This window comes from Cervus canadensis, chromosome 4 (assembly GCF_019320065.1).
Source record: "Cervus canadensis isolate Bull #8, Minnesota chromosome 4, ASM1932006v1, whole genome shotgun sequence".
Taxonomy (NCBI): Eukaryota; Metazoa; Chordata; class Mammalia; order Artiodactyla; family Cervidae; genus Cervus; species Cervus canadensis.
Window position 1 is genome coordinate 931,730 of NC_057389.1, and position 20,902 is coordinate 952,631.

Here is a 20,902-nt window from a genome sequence, read left to right on the forward strand (position 1 = left end):
AAGCAAAGTGGCAAGATGCCTAAAAGTATATATACTGTTACCTATTTCAAACTTTTAAAGTTTCCTGAAGATGGACGTAAAACACTGCTTGCAATGAGTAAAAAGGAAATTACAGAAGGGTGTATTAAGGGGCGAAACAGAGGGAGGGAGAAGACAGGCCTTCACAGGACCAGCTTGGAGTTTGGGGAAAGCAGCTCTGAGGGGTTTAAATTCCGTTGTCTGAGGGTTAGCACAGGTTATCTTTTGAAGTCTAAACTCCCAGTTATAATTCTATCTCAGATCTCGCAGGACTTGCCCTTTCAGGTCAGATTTTTTTTTTTTTTTTTTTAGATCAGACAATTTAAAAGGTTAAAACATCCACAAAAGCAGTAACTTTGACATAGGCCTCTGCTGACAAAGCTTTAGCAAGTGGTTAGGTGACGTTGTAGAGTCACGGCGAGTTATTCAGATGCTGGAGTTTTGCCAAATTTACTCAAGTAACCACTGTCATCCTTTACTCTGCTCTGTCAACGGCGACCTCGCCCATGCAGTTTGTGCTTTTAGTGACTGAGGCTTTGTTTCAACTGGTGACTTGCAAAAATGTCTGTATGTGTTGGGTGATTTTTCTTCTGCTTGGGGTGCGCCAAGTCAGCCAGGTATGTAGATCACAGAAGGCTAGATGCTGAGGGAACGCCGCATAGGTATCTACCCAGAGTAAGAATAGGCGAGAGGAAGCCTGTCTGATTCAGCTTTGCACATGGTCTAGACTTACACACGCTGAGCAGCGCTTCCCTGCAGATTCAGCCTTTCATCCCCAGCACTGTTCACCACATTTCTCAGCCAAACATTCTTCCTCTTCCCTGCCTACAAAGCTTCCCCTCATTCCTCATGTTTAGATGATGTTCCCAGGAAGCTTTCTTTGATCATTCTAAGCAAAGCGAGCTTTCACTGCCTGCCTGGGTGGAGCACACAGGCTATAGATACAGTTGCTTTTTCAACTACAAAGCGCACTCCTAGAGGGGAGTGTGGGTTTAATTCAACTCTGACTCTTTCATGATATGTAATTGCTTTTCATGTAAAGTTTATTGAGGAAATGGGTTCCAGGCATGGTCTGCTCCTAGAAAGCTTCAGAACCACTAAATCGTTTCATTAAAGTGTGTTTGTGATGGAGGCCTGATTCTCCCTAAACACTGTTTAACCTTATTCTGGGAGGAAAATTACCTATTTTGGTTTGTTCATTTCTAAGGGAAGCTGGTGACCCAGATATTGAGAGAGAGGTGAAAATGATAAGCTTAATTCACTAACTGCCTTCAAACTCTGGGCAGTCGAGGAGAACGGGTGGTGGGCGTGTGGAGCCCGGTCTCACCACCTCCCCTCTCCACTCCAGGAAAGGCTCCGTCCTGCGCACATCAGTCGCGAGGAGCCAGCAGACAGCGCGTCTCTTTGTTCCCGAGTTCTACAGTGTATCCCAATGGCTACAGCATATTGATTGCTGCGACAGTTTAAACAAAACAGCATGTTATTTAAAGTCATGATATAATCTTAGGTATTCCTAATAAGAAGTTGATAATAGGTCTACTCAATATCTCATCTGTAACCTTTCGGCTAGAGATATTCAGAATCAAACACTAAGGTCACATGTACCTACACCCTCAGTGTCTGGGCCCGCTGCTTCCCTTAAGGCAGGTGAAATGAACGGTTTTTTTGTGACATAAATAGATTAAGGAAAGGGGCCCTCTTGGATTTCTAAATAAGTAAGAAGAAGAAGGGAAAGCATTTGTTCAAAGCCTTCTCTTTTTGAAGAAATGAAATATATGACGACATTCAAAAAAACACAAGGATTGTAAAGTAAAAAGTTAGCTGTTTGCCTGCTTCCTGAGCTATAGATAAACAAGTCAATACTGAATTATAACCAAGTCAATTCATACTGTAAACTTTTTCAGGAATGATGCCTTTTTGAATTTTAGTTCTGTAGGGAAAGTTTACTAAGCCGTACTTCCAGCAAAATTACTGCTGTGAATAATTATTCACAGAATTATTGTTCTCCACAGAAAGAGACCTGTCCTGACTTCCTAAAAGGCAAATGAGATGAAGAACCGTATGCTAAGAAGAAGTCTGGAGTATGGGAGACTGTTCCTAGCTGCTACCAGAAAGGCAGGGTGCCGTGAAAAACCAGGGTCATCAGTGTCTTCTGCAAAGGGCCAGATGAGGCTTCCCACACAGTCTCTGTGGGACCCACTCCAGCGCGCCCTAGCAGTGGCAGCTACAGCCAATGATAACTAAGTGAGCACGGTTGTGTTCCAATAAAACTTTATTTATGAATAAATAGGTCTCTGGTATATTTGGTCCATGACCCATAGTTTGCCTGACTCTTGGAAAGCTGATCTTTGAAGATTTTTATTTCCTTGTGTAATTATGTGGAAATTATTATTTTTAATGCACATCTAAGTTTTATGTGTATATCACAAAGACCACAGATAACAAAATGATGGCATTCAAATTAAAAAAAAAAAAAAAAAAGAGTACTGGCCTCTAACTTTTCTCCTAAGAATCCTCTTTTCGTGAGACCCACACATCATTGAACATAAGGAGTTAACCCCCCGTCACCTGTCTGCTGACCTCACTCGGCAAACTCAGGTCAGGCGGTGTTCGTCACTCAGCCGGATCCAACTCTGAGACACCCTGGACTGCAGCCGCCAGGCTCCTCTGTCCGTGGGATTCTCCAGGCAGGAACACTGGAGTGGGCTGCCATGCCCTCCTCCAGAGGACCTTCCTGACCCAGGGACTGAACCCGGGTCTCCTGCATCGCAGGCGGATTCTTACTGTCTGAGGCCCCAGGGAACCCCCAGGAAACATACAGGACATGTTTAAATGTTCAGGATGGCGGAGTGACGTCAGTCAGACATGGAGTGACGTCAGTCAGACATGGAATGCACGACTACTACGTTGTTTGGACCTGACTAGTTAATAAAGGGGCGTGTTGGCGATTCTTGCTGGGTGGCCTTGAAAATATTACTGAAATTAGGGGTTGTTGCTGTTCAGTCGCTCAGTCGTGTCCAACTCTTTGCCACCCTGTGGACTGAAGCATGCCAGGCTTCCCTGTCCTTCACCATCTCCTGGAGTTTGCTCAAAAGGGTGCATGAGTATAAACATTTTGGGAACTTTGAAAGTAATAACAATCTTGACAGAAAATGTAAACAAAATCTTAACTCATGAATATGCTATTTGCATTCTACTATATATTAGCTGCATGATAGGCTATAAAATAAGTTAAAAAGAGGCAGTTATGAGGTGACAGTTGTCACATTAAAGTCCTTCTTACTTGTATCCATTACAAAGCAGATTAACTACCATACCTGTATCAAGCGAAGTACAAGGAAAAGACAAACCTAGTAAATTTTCATCATCCGCAACTGATTGTCGGAGTGCTTAGGGAAAACAATGGCTCTCAAAAATTCAAATATGAAGCCTACTGTATTTGCATAACCCAAAATAATTTTTAAATGGAAAATAAATATTATTATATAATCTGATGAAGATTACCCATGTCATTTTTAACAAAGTGAATCACAGTAAAGATAACACAGATATAAATATTGCATGTCCATGGGCATTCCAGGTCATTTTTCAAAATGTGCTGAAAACAATTATTTAAGAAGACAAACATGATTTTGCAGTCTTAGAATTGCTATTTGGAGTTTCAAACTAAATTCTGGCCACCAAGGGCTCCACATTCCTTCAGCCAGTCTGGGATACTTTCTAGGATTTTAGAAGACTTAGTTTTGAAAGGCAGCTTGATGGCCATAGGGATGGAACAAAACATTGATCTGGGACAAGTGGTAGCAAACCAAGTCTTGAGCAGATGACTGGTGAGATGCCATTGCCCATTATAGACTATGGCACCGTACCAACATTCGAGCAGCATCACTGGAAGAGGCTTTCTCCCGTTTGGCTCATTTGAGCTCAGTCAAGTCAGATGCCCGGAGTCTTCGCTAGAGCGATGCTTATTCCCGCCAAGGACTCAGATGGTCTGTTCTCATGGCAACACTTCTCTCTTGTCCTAGGTGTACCTCTGGGCCAGGTGACAAGGAAAAGACTGGATCTTGAGGTTAAAATCATGCAATCAAACCTTCTAGAGCACACCACAGAGTGTGTGAAAATTAGAATTTTGAACAAGCAAACAAAAATTAGTCAAGTTTGTTATTGCTCTCCAAGATAAGTATATAAATGGATGGGCTTTACGAGCTGAGACTATATTATCTGATCTCAGATGATATTTGAAAGTAATAATGACAAAAACTGGCCTTTAATAGATCTGGATACAGAAAGATGAAATGCTGAACTAGGTTAACATGGGTGGATAGCTGATATCGCTCCAGTGACATTTTAGGTTCTTTTTCTATTTGTCAAGAAGCCAGAAACTCACCCTGAGTTGTGCCAGGGGAAGAGAAGAACTTTGAACAAAAAAAGTTGTAGAAAATTATTGGCTACATTTCTGCTTATCATGTGGTTTTGAGTATTACAATACCAATATTGAGATTATATGTGCACAAATGTTTTAAAAAAACGCTGAAGGTCTAACCAGTAAGCAATTTTTAACCAATAAACACTCAAAACGTTAGCAATGATCCTGATCAGAAACATGTCAGTGATCAACACTGAGGAAATTTGAATGTGACCAAACAGGAAGCAATTACAAGGATATTACAAATCCTATTATACAAGTGAATGTCTGGAAATTTTGCGCCAGCTAAAGTAGACCTCGGTGACCAGACTGAATGCTCTGCAACGACAAGTAAATTACATAATGGCATCGTAAGTATGCAACTGACTCTGCTTAGCATACTTAAGTCAATTTATGTGGAGTCAGCCTCATCAGGGAAAACCTAATGCTTATTCACTTTTTTGACTTTTTGTATTTGCTTTGCAAAGACAATCCTAAAACAGAATGCTTTACTGATTTTATCTTTTGTCTTTTTGACATTTACTTCTTTTATTTTGCAATTTGAAATGCAACCAGATGCTTCTGTGAAATAACTGAATTATGAAACAAAAACAAAATTACTTTCTCTAAATCTTCAGCCTACGGGCAATCCACAAGCAGTTACCCTGCATGTGAAACCAGAAAAATAAGGATTGCTAAACATTCTAAATTACAAAATATGGTTAAAATACTATGTAATTGAGGTCACAGTAAAAGGCAAACTGTTCCTTTTAACGTCTGCCACTAAAAGTGGCTATAGAACCTTGAGGATTATTGTAACATAGCAATATTTAAGAAAATTCCAAAAGTCTTTTGAATCAATGCGTAATGGCAGTGTTGATTAAACCCTTCTAAAGAAATCTAAAAAATGTCAACCGATGGTCATAGTCTCATTTTAGGGATAGCAGAGATGATGTCATCTTCATCAGTCTTTATCATGTAAATCTGTGTTTCAGAAGCCTACAAAATCCCACTGAGGTTCTATGTGCAGCCCTTCTTGAATGAGGAAACCTGTTCGCCCACCGTAGATTTTGGTTTGTGAGAACATGACTGGATTCATGGCTGTCCGAGACTCTGGCCTGTGGTCCAGATTCCGGGGCCCAAAGAGGAATGAGAGGAGCTGTGGCCAACGGACAACTTACCGACGCGCAGGAAAGCACAGTTCTCTAAAGTCACGCTGGGAGACACGCCTCCTCTGAAGCACCTGATGGAACAGACGTGGCCAACAGAGTTTGTACTCACTTAAGTCTATGACATTTCTGAAACATTTTCTTTTTGGCCTCCTGCCAACTGATCAGTGTGGGAAACTGAGGCAGCTCAGACCCATGCGCAGACGTTCGAGTGTCCTTTGCTCTCACGGTGCTCTGGCCCGGCGCTCTTCCAGACGAGCAGCCACTGCTCACAGGTGGCTGCTGGTCACTTGATGCACCAAAATGCTAACACATCCCACTTTTCAAAACTCAATACAAAAATAAAAAATTTAAAACATTGTGTTAGTTTTTCATATTGATTATATATTAGAATAATAGTTTGGATATATTAAAATATACAGTTAATTTTATCAGCTTTTTTTTTTTACTTTAAAAAATGTGTCTAAGAGAAAAGTTAAAATTACATATGTAGCTTGTATCATTCATATCAGGTGGGACTTTTTCTAGACAATAACGTCTATAACAGTGTCATTCTAATTTCTACCTTACTTATGTATTTGTGGGACAAATGTGCTCTTCTGGTTTGAGAAAAAACCACCGGGATTCCAATTAGACTTTTTTAATGGGGAAAATAATTCAAAATTGTTCGTCTCTGTGGCAAAATAGTCTGGTTTATGCTATGTATCTGAACTTATTTGAGAACAAAAATCAATAATGCAATATAATAACTATCAGTTCTAAAATGCAAAATGTAGTTTATTGTTTGCTGAAATTCCCTTGATCATTTTGCTTTGTGACTATATCGTCAAATAAAGGAAACATTACAAAATAATTCATCAAATTAAGGTTCTATCTGCATTAGTCTACTATTATTTAGCTAAGTACTCTTTGAGAGAGATAATATATCCCATTTTAACAGGGAATATAAATGTGTATTGTTTTTTCAAAAATGTTAACTATGGTAATTTAAATAGCATCTCTATGAAATCTCAGGTTGAATCATTTGGATGAAATGATAGATTTTTGTGAAAGCTTGTTTTCCACTGAAATGACTCTCTCAGTCGTTTAGGCATTATCAGGTCTTAATTTTTAACATTCAAATCAATATCTAAAACTCCCTCTTATTTTGAGAATGCAAGCTGCAGGTTAAAAAGAGGAAATGACACTCACACCCTTACTCCTCAGGGAGCGGGCGTGTGCGCTGGTGTAACTGGGTGAGTTCTTAAACGCACACTGGCTCCTGGATCTGCAGCGCTCTTCACACAACACGGTCCCCAGGTCCGACCCATGCAGGCAGCCGCGAGGGCTGGGGTGATACGGGGGCTGGGGGGACCCTGTGTCTTCATCTGACTGTATGCCCCATTCCATTAAGATTCCTTTCCCTCTCTTCTTCCCTTTTCCAAATATATGGGGCGCTTGCCATCTATCACCTAACCATGTAGAGAGACTTCACAGGAAGTCTCCTCGGGAAAGGACACAAGGGATGAGAAAGCTGTGGTACATATACACAATGGAATATTACTCGGCCACTAAAATGGAAATCTTAATGCTTAGGGAATAAGGCATTCTTAAAAGGTTAAACCTAGTCAGCCTCTTATAATACCTAAAATGGAAACTGAGAGAATAAAGAAGGAAAGAGACAGTAAAGAAGATAAATAGTCTCTACTAGTTAATGAACATAAAACAAACTAAAGCATTCTTTCTCAGATGCTCACAGCTGTGAGCCTTGTGGGCCTCCTCCTCCATGTCAGTGACCCGTCAGGCCCTTATATGAGGGAAGACAAGAAGTCCTCCTTTATTTTCCTCATGAGAACAGTAGTGAAGTTAAGACCTGCACTTGGAAAGCAGAACGTCTACAAGGTCTGACAGTCCCCAGAATCCATAGGTTTAATTTTCCAACTTAATAGTTCTGAGGAATCACCAAAAGAATTTAAGACCTCTCTTTTTGATGAGGATTTTTATCTGATAGTCATTTTTATTGTCCAAAATTTTGGCCTGAAAATAATTTTTTTAAATTAAGGAAACCTACTAAAATATGCTATATAACTAAGTTGATTAAAATGTCCATTTAAGCTCAAACTAGAGATAAATCTGAGATGTTTGGAATTTAACTGTGAGTTTTTATAAGTAAAAAGTGTTTATGTGAAAACCAAAGAAAAATATTTTGAAAAAAATCATGGTGAAGTATTAGGTCTAATGTTACAGCTTCTCAAGAGTCTGATTTTAAATCAAAGTTTATTTTTTCCCTTTGTTTTTGTTTATTAAACTAAATGAAAAGTTGCACTGTCCTAAGTTTTTCAACATGGAAACTTTCAAAACTAAATTGTGAATTATGAGTGCTTCCATTCCAAGCATGAGAAAAAAGTATACTAGCTTTTTAGAAATATCTTTAGCCCATAAGCAATATATCTAAAGAACCATCAATTGAAGGAAAAAAGAACTTTTATAAACAAAAATGTTTTCTTACTATGTGTGTGCATGCTCAATTGTATCCGATCCCTTGCAAACCCATGGATTATAGCCCACCAGGCTCCTCTGTCCATGGGATTTTCCAGGCAAGAATACTGGAGTGGGTTGCCATTTCCTCCTCCAGGGAATCTTCCTGACCCAGGGATCAAACCCACATCTCCTGCATCGCAGGCTGATTCTTTACTGCTGGGCCACTGGGGAAGCCCCTTCCTTACTATAGTGAATTAAATAATGAATGATCTTACAGTGGGATATTACTCTCACTCTATTCAGACATTTTTGCACCAGCCATTCGTATAGATTTTTTATAAATTTAGAACCTTGGTTAGTATAGAATTTATCCATAAAAATGTTCCTATCTTTAAAACTGTACAAGCTCATGAATAAATTCAATTTTATTTGAAATGGCAAAGTCAGTCTTCACAGTCTAAGTCCAGTTTTTCTTTTTTCTCTAAGTTTCTTTTTCCCACTTCTAAGTGCTGCCCATCATAAGGATTTCTTATTAGGGAGCAGGTGAAGCTGAGAATAAATTCCTCAGCATGAGTTTGTAAAAGACTTTTTTCCAGGACTATAAAATGGTAGAATTTTGTGATAGAACATTTTGGGTTATTAGTAATATGGTGTATATAAATAAAGACAAGATAAAAAAAGCATTCTCCACACAAGGTTTACGGGCATATGGTTTCATAGCCCTTAAAATACGCTTCAGTTTCTTACCATTATAAGTGGTATTTTTGCAACTTTTTTTTGCACATACAACTATAACCTAACCATCTTCTTGTAAACAGTTTGAACACATTACTGAAGATATTGTAAATGTCATGGGAATACATCTTATAGCTCTACCTAGTATTAGCTGAGCAACAGTCCAAAGGAATTACCTTCTGAAGAAATCCAAAGGGTGAAGGATGACCAGGTTTTCAAAGCAAAAACAATTTGTTACTATTTACCTCAACTGTGCCACTACTGGTCCCTGAAAATGTATGTTTTTATATGTTGTGTTTACTTGCAATTTCAAATTTAATTCATCAGTATCTGATATCCATTACGTACCATAGGAGACACTATTTTTTCATAAAGCAGTCACATGCATTGAAGTTAGGATTACCAACTGATACGTATGTATTTTTTGCACCTCAGAAAAAGAATCACACTATAGTGCACATCATGCTTCCACCTTCCTTGCTGAAGGACAAAACGCACAAAGTGCCCAGATTTGGCTCCCACATGGGAAGAAAGCCACTAGTCCTCCGGCAGGACTGAGTCACCCTGCTGAGCTCCGACCTCCAGGGCAGGGTCCTCCTCGCTTCCTCCAGGGGCTGCCGCAGCTCCAGCGGTCGCCCGCGTCTCCCCGGCCGGGTGCCCCTCCATCTCCGGGTCGGTCCCCTCCATCTCCTCCTCCCACACCGCGGGCTCCATCCTGGGGGCCGGGTCTCCATCATCACCGCTGACCTCCTCCCCCGCCTGCACCTCCGGTAGCTCCACCCCAGCCCCTTCAGCTGCCCCAGGGGGCCCCTCGCCCCCCGGAACGCCCTCGTCGCCAGCCTGAGGTGGAGACGGCTCCCGGCTAGCGCGACCCTCCTGGACGCTGCTGTGGCTGCTGCTGGCGCTGCCGAGCCTGGAGGAGGCCACCACGGCCTTGACCGCCGCCTGGGGAGACAGAGAGGTCAGTGCTACTTCCACTGAAAATCCCAAATCAGAGCTTGATCTCAATTTTGCATTTAGGGAGTGTTATTCTGTTACTATTTAGTCTTGGAAAGTGTATGATTCCAAGATTGTCTAATGAAAACTTATTTGAAGAATGAACAGCAAAATCTGTTTAATCTCAGATTAGTGTATTTAGTCATCTGGATGAAAGCCTAAATAAATGCACTTTCCCACGAATTGCCAATACTCAAAAATTTTAGTTGTGTTTCCAAAATGTGTGGGACACGAGTTCCATGGATGTTGATAGGTACTATCAAGATAAGAGAGTTCCATGGTCAAATTTCTTTGAGAAATTCTGGGTTAAGTCAAGGGTATTTAATCTAGGGTATTTCAAATTAATTTGATCATGAACCCTTCAGGTTTATTTAGTTTGTATCAACCTGTAAGCGACTACTGAATAGAACACTATTTTTCATCCCCCGCTGTCCTCTGAGATTTCCTATATGTATCAATCTCAGTGAAAGTCACTCAGTCCTGTCTGAGTCTTTGCGACCCCTGGACTGAATTCTTCAGGCCAGAACAGAATACTGGAGTGGGTAGCCTTTCCCTTCTCCAGGGGATCTTCCCAACCCAGGGATCAAACCCAGGTGTCCCACATTGCAGGTGGATTCTTTACCAGCTGAGCTATCAGGGAAGCCCTCCTATATGTATAGCTAGTCCTAAATACTACTATGTAAGAGAAAAACACTTCATCTCTATTCCATATATGTTCTATAAAAAGAGCTACAATTTGATGGATAATTTTCCTATCACTTGAATTATCTTAATTTTTATCAAGTATAATTATTTGCCTATATTATAAAATATAGTTGGAAAAAATTGTTTCCCAATTTTTGCATATTCAGAAAGAAGACAACTTTCTTAATAAATATTAGTTTCCTGAACATTTTCAAGCAGTTCAGCCTTAGTGAAATGGGAAGCAATGACAATGTATTTACCTGGTGAGTGAATCTCAACATCCCACACATTTCCCTTTATTGACAACGAATCCTGGGAATCCCTGGTGGTCAGTGGTAGGACTCAGTGCTTCACTAAGCTGCCCGGTGCCATTTCCTCCCCCAAAATTTCCCAAACAGAAAAACAAAACCCACACTGAATTCTTACAAGAGGATAACAGAACTGTGGTTGGCTTTATACCATCACTGTTGGGATTTCAAAGCAGCATTTTCCCAGGTACCACAGCAGACGAATAACAGTATTAGACAGACAATAGCAGACTTATCTTTGATTAGCAAGATATGAGAGAAATCTTTTTTAAAAAATAAAACAAAATAAATGCCATCTAACCTTGAGCTTGCGCCGGGCATTGAATTCTTGGAGCTTCTTTTGAGCTGTATCCATGTGTACAAAGTTGGCTGCTTTACCTGTTACCCACGGGTGCTGGAGAGCTTGAAAGGTAGTCAGCCTTTTCTTAGGATCCAGTACAATTAATTTTCTGACCTGAAATGATAAAGAACCATTGACTTCTTAGGGAGATTTTCATGGTTACCTGGGCTTGCCCCTCAGCTCTGAACTTCTAGGTCTTATTTAATTTTCTTGGCAATACACTAAATATGTTATTATTCTATCTCCTTGGCAGTGCACTAAATATACATTAAACAACATTTTTAAGCCCCCAGGGGTCACTGTGGGGATGGCGTCAGGCAGCAGTAGCCGAGGAGTCTGAAAAGAGAGTGGTGTGTGTGAACCGAAAGCCCAAACTGACAGACAGATGCCCACAGATCAGAGAAACAAGGCTTGCCTTGACTGTGAACTGCAAGTACTTTGGGTGGGAACCAGCATCTGGATAATTCTAGGTTGTAACTTCATATTACTTAGAATTCAGAACTTAAACTACATCTCAGGGGAGATGGATCATTCATGTAGCCGTCATTCCTTCTGTGGGGATAGAAGGGCAAACAAGAGGGGGCAGGGTCACAGCCTTTATGATCACACCACAATCCTATCATGGAGTTCATAGTGTTCTCTAAGCCCTTGAGATCAGTTCAGTTCAGTCGCTCAGTCTTGTCACACTCTGCGACCCCATGGACTGCAGCAGGCCAGGCCTCCCTGTCCATCACCAAGTTTACTCAAACCCATGTCCACTGAGTGGGTGATGCCATCCAACCATCTCATCTTCTGTCGTCTCCTTCTCCTCCTGCCTTCAATCTTTCCCAGTATCAGGGTCTTTTCCAATGAGTTGGCTCTTCGCATCAAGTGGCCAAAGTATTGGAGTTTCAGCTTCAGCATCAGTCCTTCCAATGAATATTCAGGACTGATCTTTAGGATGGACTGGTTGGATCTCTCGCAGTCCAAGGGGCTCTCAAGAGTCTTCCCCAACACCACAGTTCAAAAGCATCAATTCTTCAGTGCTTTCTTTATAGTCTAACTCGCACATCCATACATGACCACTGGAAAAACCATAGCCTTGACTAGATGGACCTTTGCTGGCAAAGTAATGTCTCTGCTTTTTAATATGCTGTCTAGGTTGGTCACAACTTTTCTTCCAAGGAGTAAGTGTCTTTTAATTTCATGGTTGCAGTCACCATCTGCAGTGATTTTGTAGCCCCAAAAAATAAAATCTGTCACTGTTTCCACTGTTTCCCCATCTATTTGCCATGAAGTGATGGGACCAGATGCCATGATCTTAGTTTTCTGAATGTTCAGCTTTAAGTCAACTTTTTCACTCTCCTCTTTCACGTTCATCAAGAGGCTTTTTAGTTCCTGTTCATTCTCTGCCATAAGGGTGGTGTCATCTATCATCTATCAAATATCTGAGGTTATTGATATTTCTCCCGGTAATCTTGATTCCAGCTTGTGCTTCATCCAGCCCCGTGTTTCTCATGATGTACTCTGCATATAAATTAAATAAGCATGGTGACAATATACAGCCTTGACGTACTCTTTTTCCTATTTGGAACCAGTCTGTTGTTCCGTGTCCAGTTCTAACTATTGCTTCCTGACCTGCATACAGATTTTTCAAGAGGCGGGTCAAGTGGTCTGGTATTCCCATCTCTTTCAGAATTTTCCACAGTTTATTGTGATCCACACAGTCAAAGGCTTTGGTATAGTCAATAAAGCAGAAATAGATGTTTTTCTGGAACTCTCTTGCTTTTTTGATGATCCAGCATATGTTGGCAATTTGATCTTCCCATCAGGAAGCTTTCATAAGCCTCTTATATGTTGAGGATACTTGAAGGACTATGCCAAGAGCTGGGGTAAAAGCCTACTTAGAATCAAAGAAAAGGTGTCAGTGGTTTGGGGATATGGTTTGTTTAAAAAGGACTGAATTCAAATGAACTGTAGCCCATTCTGGGAGGCTTACCCCTGATGGTGAGCATAAGCAGATAATGAATTGCCAGGGAGTTCAACAACCAAAATAATCCTCTGAGCCCTGGGCTCAGAGGGGTGACCTGGGATGAGGCAGAGACTACCTGGAGTCAGGAGGCACACTTAAGTGCTAACTTGTTCAAAGCCTCTACTTCTGTGATCTCAAAGACCCACATGTGCCTGACCTCAGACACCCACCCACCCCTACTTAGTGACTATGGACCCTCCTGGGCCCTCTTCTTACAGGACCTAATTTCCACCCTAATTTCCTTGTAAATACATTCTTACAGGCATGCAACATTTTTTAAAAAAAAAAATTATGTAATCCTATCCATATCCTTATCAACTTTAGCTCCAATTCATGAGTGAGGGATGGCAGGAAGCTCAAAGATTTAGTGATTCATGTAATGTAAAACCTCATGTAACTGGTGGGGGCTATACTCATACTAGGGTTTGTCTTGTCTTAGAATTTGTCCTGTGGCCATGACACCACAGTGCCTTCCACGTAGACAAGCTTTCTGAGTTTCAGTCTGCTGGTGAGTAAAATGAGGGACTTTGGATGACTTAAGGCATAAGATCTTTTCTAACTCAAAAATCCAAAAACTGAACACAGGCTAACAAAATTAGGAAGCTAGTCAAATGAAGAATGAATATCTGGTCTCCTTTCACTTTCTGTTTTGTAGTATTTGCAAAGAAATGTATGTGGGATAGAGACACTGCATCTGAAAAGGGTACAATCTTGAGACCGTTTAGGCTTAAAGTCAGCGAGGAGGTGGAGGGAGATGAAGAATAATTAGGAAGAAGAATGCACAGCAGTAACAGATTTGATGGTGGTCAGAGCTGTCATCTGTTGGATACATACACTAATAATTTCATATAAGTGTTACCTAACCCTTAAAACATCCTTGACAATTAGATACTTCACGCTCATTTTGTAATCATCTGTTTCCTCTTCCCTATCATCACCGTTCTCTTCTACTCGAAAATACAAAGAATTTAAGGAAAGCCAATCTACACCAAAAATTTATATGTCATCATTCATCTTTACATTTGGAGACACTGATGCACTGAGTTTTTAAGAAACTTGTTGAAGATCAGAGAGACTCAGTGACCTCGTCAGGATTCAGACCCAAAGATGCGCCATTATCCTACAGCTCCACTTACAGACCAGCTCCCTACGCACCATGACAGAACAGATGCAGGTTTTGCTAATAAGTATTTTATTTAGGGGCTCAAAGATTCCTTTAGTTCTGAAGTTATGTAAATGCTTTAACCAACAGGTGGTATAGCTGAATGAAGGAACATCACAGGCTAACCCTCTTATCTATTTAACTTTTTATCAGAGATAAAAAGAAACAGAAGGGGGGCTAACTAATGGGATTATCATGAGTTAGTAACCATCACTAATGGTTACTTAGTATGTATCACATCCCTTAATTCTTCCAAAGACCTAAGGACAGGTACCAGTACCATCCAGAGAAGAAAACCGAAGCACAGAAGGGTTAGGTCAGCACCAAGTCAGAGCTGCAACTATTAGGAGGGGCGAGGGGATTGAACCCAGGCATGTGGGACTTCTAAGAATCCTTGGTCCATTTCCTGACTGATGGTTTCATTCAAGGAACATTTACTGAGCCTGCACTTCATGTCCACATGGCACTAAGATCTGGGCCCACCTGCTTCATCCTCTGCCAGAGCCTGAACCTCGTTAAGGAGCATCTCTGAGCGCATCATATGGAAACGATGCTCATCCTGAGAAAGGAAGCCTGGGGCGGAGGATCAAGCGGCAGGAGGCATGAACCGACTGTGAGGAGACTGGCGCGCCCCGAAGCCCAGGTCTACTCAGAGGCCAAGCGGCGGCCAGGGCTCCAAGCCGAGTCACCCGTGCGGTCCCCCCAGGGGCGGGGGTTCACGAGGGAGGCCCGCGCGCCCAGCGCATCCGCGGGCCGCACGGCAGAAAGCACCAACGCTGTGAAGCGTTATCCTTCGACTGAAACACGCTAAAAAGGATGAGCTACCCGTGTAAAGAGGGCTGTGTGTGTGTGTGTGGAGAGGAAGGAGCAGGGAGACAAGGGACATCACGGGGCGGACGGAGGAGCAGCGGCCACGCGCGGAGTCACGCCGCCGGGATGGGGGCACCGCGCGTGGGGGACAGCGGTGTGTGTGTGCGTGTGTGTGTGTGTGTGTGGTGGAGAGGGAGAAGGAGGAGGATGGAGGGGCATCACAGAGGACAGAGGAGCAGTGGCCCAGACCCAGAGTCACACCAAGGACAGCGGTCTGTGTGTGTGTGTGTATCTGTGTGTGTGTCTGTCTGTGTGTGTGTGTCTGTATGTATGTGTGTGTGTATGTCTGTGTGTGTGTGTGTGTGTGTGGTGGAGAGGGAGAAGGAGGAGGATGGAGGGGCATCACAGAGGACGGAGGAGCAGTGGCCCAGACCCAGAGTCACACCAAGGACAGTGGTCTGTGTGTGTGTGTGTATCTGTGTGTGTGTCTGTCTGTGTGTGTGTGTCTGTATGTATGTGTGTGTGTGTGTGTATGTCTGTGTGTGTGTGTGTGTGTGTGTGGTGGAGAGGGAGGAGGAGGACGACGACAGAGGGGCATCAGAGAGGACGGAGGAGCAGTGGCCCAGACCCAGAGTCACGCCGAGGACAGCGGTGTGTGTGTGTGTGTGTGTGACGCCGCCAGGATGGGGGTCCGCGCGCCATGAGCGGAGGGGACCCCAGTCCCAAGTGAGGCCGCCCCCGGGTCCCGCGCGGGGCGGGCACTGCAGACACGCAGGAAGAGGCAGGGAGGGCAGGTGAGAGGCCGCGGCCACGATCCGGGAGGAGGGAGGGGGCTTGGCCGGGGGCTTCTCGGTGGAGCGGACAGACAGGCGGACACGGAGACGCTCAGGAGAGGGGGCGCGAGGGGGGAGGTGGCGACAACTCCGCATCACACACGCTGCCTCTCTGCAGGCCCTGCTGGAAATGTCATGACCTCTTCACAGCACACAGATGGTACGGAGGGAAGAGAGCCCTGGAGAAGGGGCCCAGAAATCTGGATCCTTCCTTTGGAGCGGAGCAAGGCCTTTCTGCTGGGAAACTGTGCATCACTTCTCTGCGCTTGAGCAAACTCATCCTTAAAATTCAGGAAAGATTAAATGAGTCCTGAGATCCTTGGAGATCTAATCTTCTATGATTCAGAAGTCAGTTTTTCATCATTTCTGTGTGGTTTCTCTCTAGAACAGGGGTCCATAATCTCCACCCTGCGGACTGGTACTTCCTGTCTTATCAGCGGCAGTATTAGATTAGAAATAAAGTGCAAAATAAATGTGATCTGCTTGAATCATTTTGAAACTAGCCTCTCTACCTCCAGTCCATGGAAAAATTGTCTTCCATAAAGTTGGTCCCCGGTGCCAAAAAGATTGAGGACAACAGCTCTAAAGAATTGATGGTAAAAGCTTCAATGGCACCCCAGTAACTTCTTTATTTTAGAACCGGTGGGCCAGCGCCCCAGAGGATAGGCCAGCGCCCCACCTGTCCTGAATAAAGATAAACTCCAATACTACCGGAAGTGAGAAGTCAGTGAAACAAATGAAAAACCGAACAAAACGCGCAATGTGACTCATTTATGACAGTCATGCGAGATAGGACTTGTGCTACCATCAGGATATTTTAATAAGTTTGAACATTTCAATAAATAATGTTGCTTTATTCAAAGTATAACTAATCTAGGTGACAGCAAGCCATCTTAAAAAATAATTCATTTGGGTATATTATGTTTGGAGTCACCCAGCACAGCTGTCTGCATAGCTTCATAGCTTCCAGGTTCTATATTACACTGACTAGATGATAAAAACTCATTAATTAATAAGCAGTAATTTGTGATAATTCAGCTAGAGATGAATCAAACTTTTTTCATTATAAGGAAAATAAGAAATAAGCTACTAAGAGAGATTAACTTTTAAAATGGCACTGCCCATTAATTAATTTTAAAAAATCAATGTAAGGGATTTTATTTCATTTTGTTTCAGTCACACTTACCAAATCCTTGGCATTCAGAGATACTTCATCCCACCAGGGGGAGATGAAGTAATATTCACAATTCAGAATTCTCCTGAACATGAATTGATCACCTCTCTCATCATAGAATGGTTCAAATCCACAAAGTCTAGAAGGACAAAATATACAAGATAAAATGCCTTTAAAAGCCTAAGTGTATGTCACCAATTTTTGGCAGAAATTCAATACTGTCCTTTTTCACAGCTTCCTGTGATGAGTGTACGTCTGCTAAGCTTAAGCGTGCAATTGCCTTGTTACAATTCATTTATGATTATATAAATATACAATCAAGTCTTCAGAGAAGTGAAAGTGAAGTCACTCAGTCCTGTCCAACTCTTTGTGACCCCATGGACTGTAGCCTACAATGCTCCTCTGTCCATGGGATTTTCCAGGCAAGAAAAATAGATACAAAATCAATTTAAGATTTCTACAAAAAGTTATGATCATATCAATGATTATGATACAAAACAACAATAATATTATAATGGCCAACACTATTACCAGCATTATGCTATAGTACTATTTCCACGTGTTTTTTTCCACCAGGAATTGAGAGGACACATTGGAGTTCCAATTTATCATAAAATGTTAAAGTTAGGATTTTGAGAATAAAAAGGTTAAAAGGTGCAAAGAAAAGTTGTTAGTGGTTTTTGTTCAGTCCTTTTCACTGAATTCTTCCATACAGATGAAAAACGTGTTGGCTTTCCATTCCACTCCAGTTTGGGTCTCAGCGTGAACACAGACAGGAGCCTCCACGGCCGCCGGGAACGGCCTTCTGAACTGACTGCAACAGGCGACGCAGCCCAGAGGATGGCGGCCAGGCACGCGAGCCTCGCTTCTGCACATCGCAGACATCTCACCCCGACCACCGTCACCTTCCAGCACGGTCACATAAAAATGTGGGAGAAAAGAAACAGAGCCACCCTTGGCACAAAAAAGAGAGACAGGAAAAGTGAGCTGCTGGTGGGACCACTAAGCCTCTAATGCTTACAGGTGAGGGGAGGTTCTAAATCACTGAAGACCAAAAGGGAACTGTAAAAAAAAAAAAAAAAAGTCCTTGCCAGGGCGTGTGTTTCACGTGACAAAGAAGGAAGGAAAAAGAAGGAACACAGAAACATTTCCCCAAGTCCTTGCATCAAACTGGCCGGGCGGCGGCAGAGCGTGCAACAGTCCCGCGGATCCGGCAGGCGTTGAAGAGGAAGCAGTTTCTCCCGCTCCTTGGCTCAGGGATCCTGCTCGACAGTCCTGGTTTCTTTCAAATACTGCAGAGCCAGCCGGGTAAAGGTGAGGCTCGGGAGCCCTGAGGCCGGGCTGGGCGCCCCCGGAGCATTGCGGGGCCCCGGGGAGACGCGGCTCCAGCAGAGGAGCGGGGCACACGGCACACGGGCCTGCAGCCCGGCCTCCATCAGACGCGGCCGCTGCCCGCGACTCGCGGGAAACCCGCCAGCCGCCCAGGCTTAGTTGAGGAAAGTCGCACGTTCCCTCTTCCGGCGTCTAGAGGGAAAAACGGCAGCCCTGCAAGTGCGGCACTCAGACGCCTTCCTGTCATCCTGGACACGTCAGCAAACCTGTGCGCCGCGACAGAGCGCACAGTTTAGGTCCTTAGCCTGAAGGGTGGAGCCGGGAGGAGCAGACCCGGAGCAGCAGCCGAGCGCTCGGGCACAGGGAGGACCGCACGCCGCGGGCCGCCAGGAGCTGAGGCCCGAGGAGGAGCTGAGGCCGGAGGCCGAGGCGGTGCGTGAGCAGGGGCTCCGAGCCGCGGGGCAGGCACAGTGCTGAGAGCTGGAGGGGAGAGTGTGAATCTCTGATGTTATTGATTCTGACCTGAAAACCACAGCGGTTGCTTTGGTCTGTAGGGATAAAGGGCTTAGGTTTAGTAGGTAGAAGGAGCAGAATTCTGAGAAACAACAGGATGGCCAAGCTACTGTCATCCTTAGAAATAGCACGGTCAGAGCACAAAATAGCTGGGTAGAACTTTTAATAATAATAAAGGAGGTACATAAACCCAATGGCACAATCCGCTGGAGAAAATGTTCCAATGAGCCTTGCCTAGTGGACTTCATCAATCATTAATGGACTACAGATGAAATAAAAAGTCCCTAGGCTTAGGGGCTGAGAGAAGTCAGACCAGAACTAAAGGACATTAGCTGTGAGCGGCACTGTTAGCTGCTACCACTTACTCAGCCAGCAACTTTCAACTAATGGGCTTAAGTGAACGATGGGAAAGAAACCTGATTCTTAAAATTATTTTCAGGGTTATAAGACGCTTCTCCAACGGTCACATTTTTTTTTTTTTTTTCTCTTCACTTTCCCGTGTTAGTAACATGGGAGTTTCACTCATTCCGTATTTCAGGTTTCCAGGGCAAATGTTATTAAATTTCCTACCTTGATCTCTCTGAGTTATTACATATCATTAATTCTTCAACCCCTTTCATCACATTTCAGTAAGAAACTCTACTTGGGTGGGCACGTTTACATTTTAGCAGCAAATATGAAGCAATATTTGTAGTTCAGTTTTTCACTGAACATCACTAAGCATAATATGTCACCCACACAATTCAGGAGCCAACCATCTTCCACAGCACAATAGTGATCTTAAATGTAAGCTGAAGGAATTCTATGACGTGACCTTATGAATTCATTACTAATGAATTAAGCACTAAGTGTGACAAACAAATTACCTAAAAGTTTGCACTTTCATAAGAAAAAACATGGTTCCCTAGCTCTCTAAATTCTTTTCAAGCTTAAATATATCCTGGAAACACAGGGAAGTGATCACTGAAAATATCTTTTGACATTACATAATAGCAGATGACTATTTTAGGGTGTGCTTGTTAAACCTTTTTATGGTTGCTACTGACCAATATATAAACCCCGGTGAACTCAAGAGTTTGCTAACTTGCTTGGAAGTCTACCCTAGTTACCCTCTTCCTAGCCCATATTACCTAGACACTGCACTTTCTAAGATCACAATTAAATTAACCAAATCAAACGTCTTCCTACTATGGACTGAACTGTGTTCTCCCCAGTCAGGATGTTGAGGCCCCAAGCCCCTGCATGATAGCATCTAGAGATGAGGCCACGACAGTGGGGCCTTGTGCTGTGATCAGCGCTCTCACAGAAGAGGGACCACAGAACGTGCTCCTGCCTTGGGAGGATTCAGGCAGAAGGCAGCTGTCTGCAGCCAGGAAGACCACTCTCACCAGGACCTGAGCTACTAGCACCTCTGACCTCCAGACTCCATTTTGGCAGTACCCAGTCTCTGTGTTTTGTTATAAAGCCTGAGCTGCCTAATTCACTTTCTTCCACACCCTTCAAAATCTCTTTACAGATTTGAACAATACAGGTTCCAACAATTAACTTGGGCTTCCCAGGTGGTGCAGTAATAAAGAATCCACCTGTATCGTAAAGTAATTAGCCTCCAACTAATAAAAATAAATGGAAAATAAATGAATAAATAAAAGCCAGAAAAAAAAAAAAAGAATCCACCTGTCAATTCAGGAGATGCAAGAGATGTGGGTTCGATCCCTGGGTTGGGCAGATACCCTGGAGAAGGAAAGGGCAATGCACTCCAGTGTTCTTGCCTGGAGAATCCCACAGACAGAGGAGCCTGGTGGGCTACAGGCCATGGGGTCACAAAGAGCCGGACACGGCTGAGTGCGCACGGCAGACGCGCAGCAGTGAGCCCTGCAGCGGCTCTGACACCAGGTCCACCTGCTGTGGCTCAGCTCGGGAGCGCAGTGAGGTGCCGCTCTTGCAGCGGTTCT

At 43.2% G+C, this 20,902-nt stretch overlaps 1 protein-coding gene across 1 annotated transcript in view; it reads right to left on the bottom strand.

Moving 5' to 3' along the window:
• Nucleotides 1-2,490: 2,490 nt before the first annotated feature.
• CAMK4 (calcium/calmodulin dependent protein kinase IV) overlaps nucleotides 2,491-20,902 on the bottom strand; it is a 246,675-nt gene continuing 228,263 nt past the window's right edge. Inside the window, exons 9-11 of the mRNA XM_043464487.1 lie at nucleotides 17,118-17,244; nucleotides 11,077-11,229; nucleotides 2,491-9,732 (exon numbers count right to left, since the gene is read on the bottom strand). Of these exons, the coding sequence (XP_043320422.1) occupies nucleotides 9,325-9,732; nucleotides 11,077-11,229; nucleotides 17,118-17,244 (688 nt within the window). The 3' untranslated portion in view covers nucleotides 2,491-9,324. The remainder of the gene's footprint in view (nucleotides 9,733-11,076; nucleotides 11,230-17,117; nucleotides 17,245-20,902) is intronic.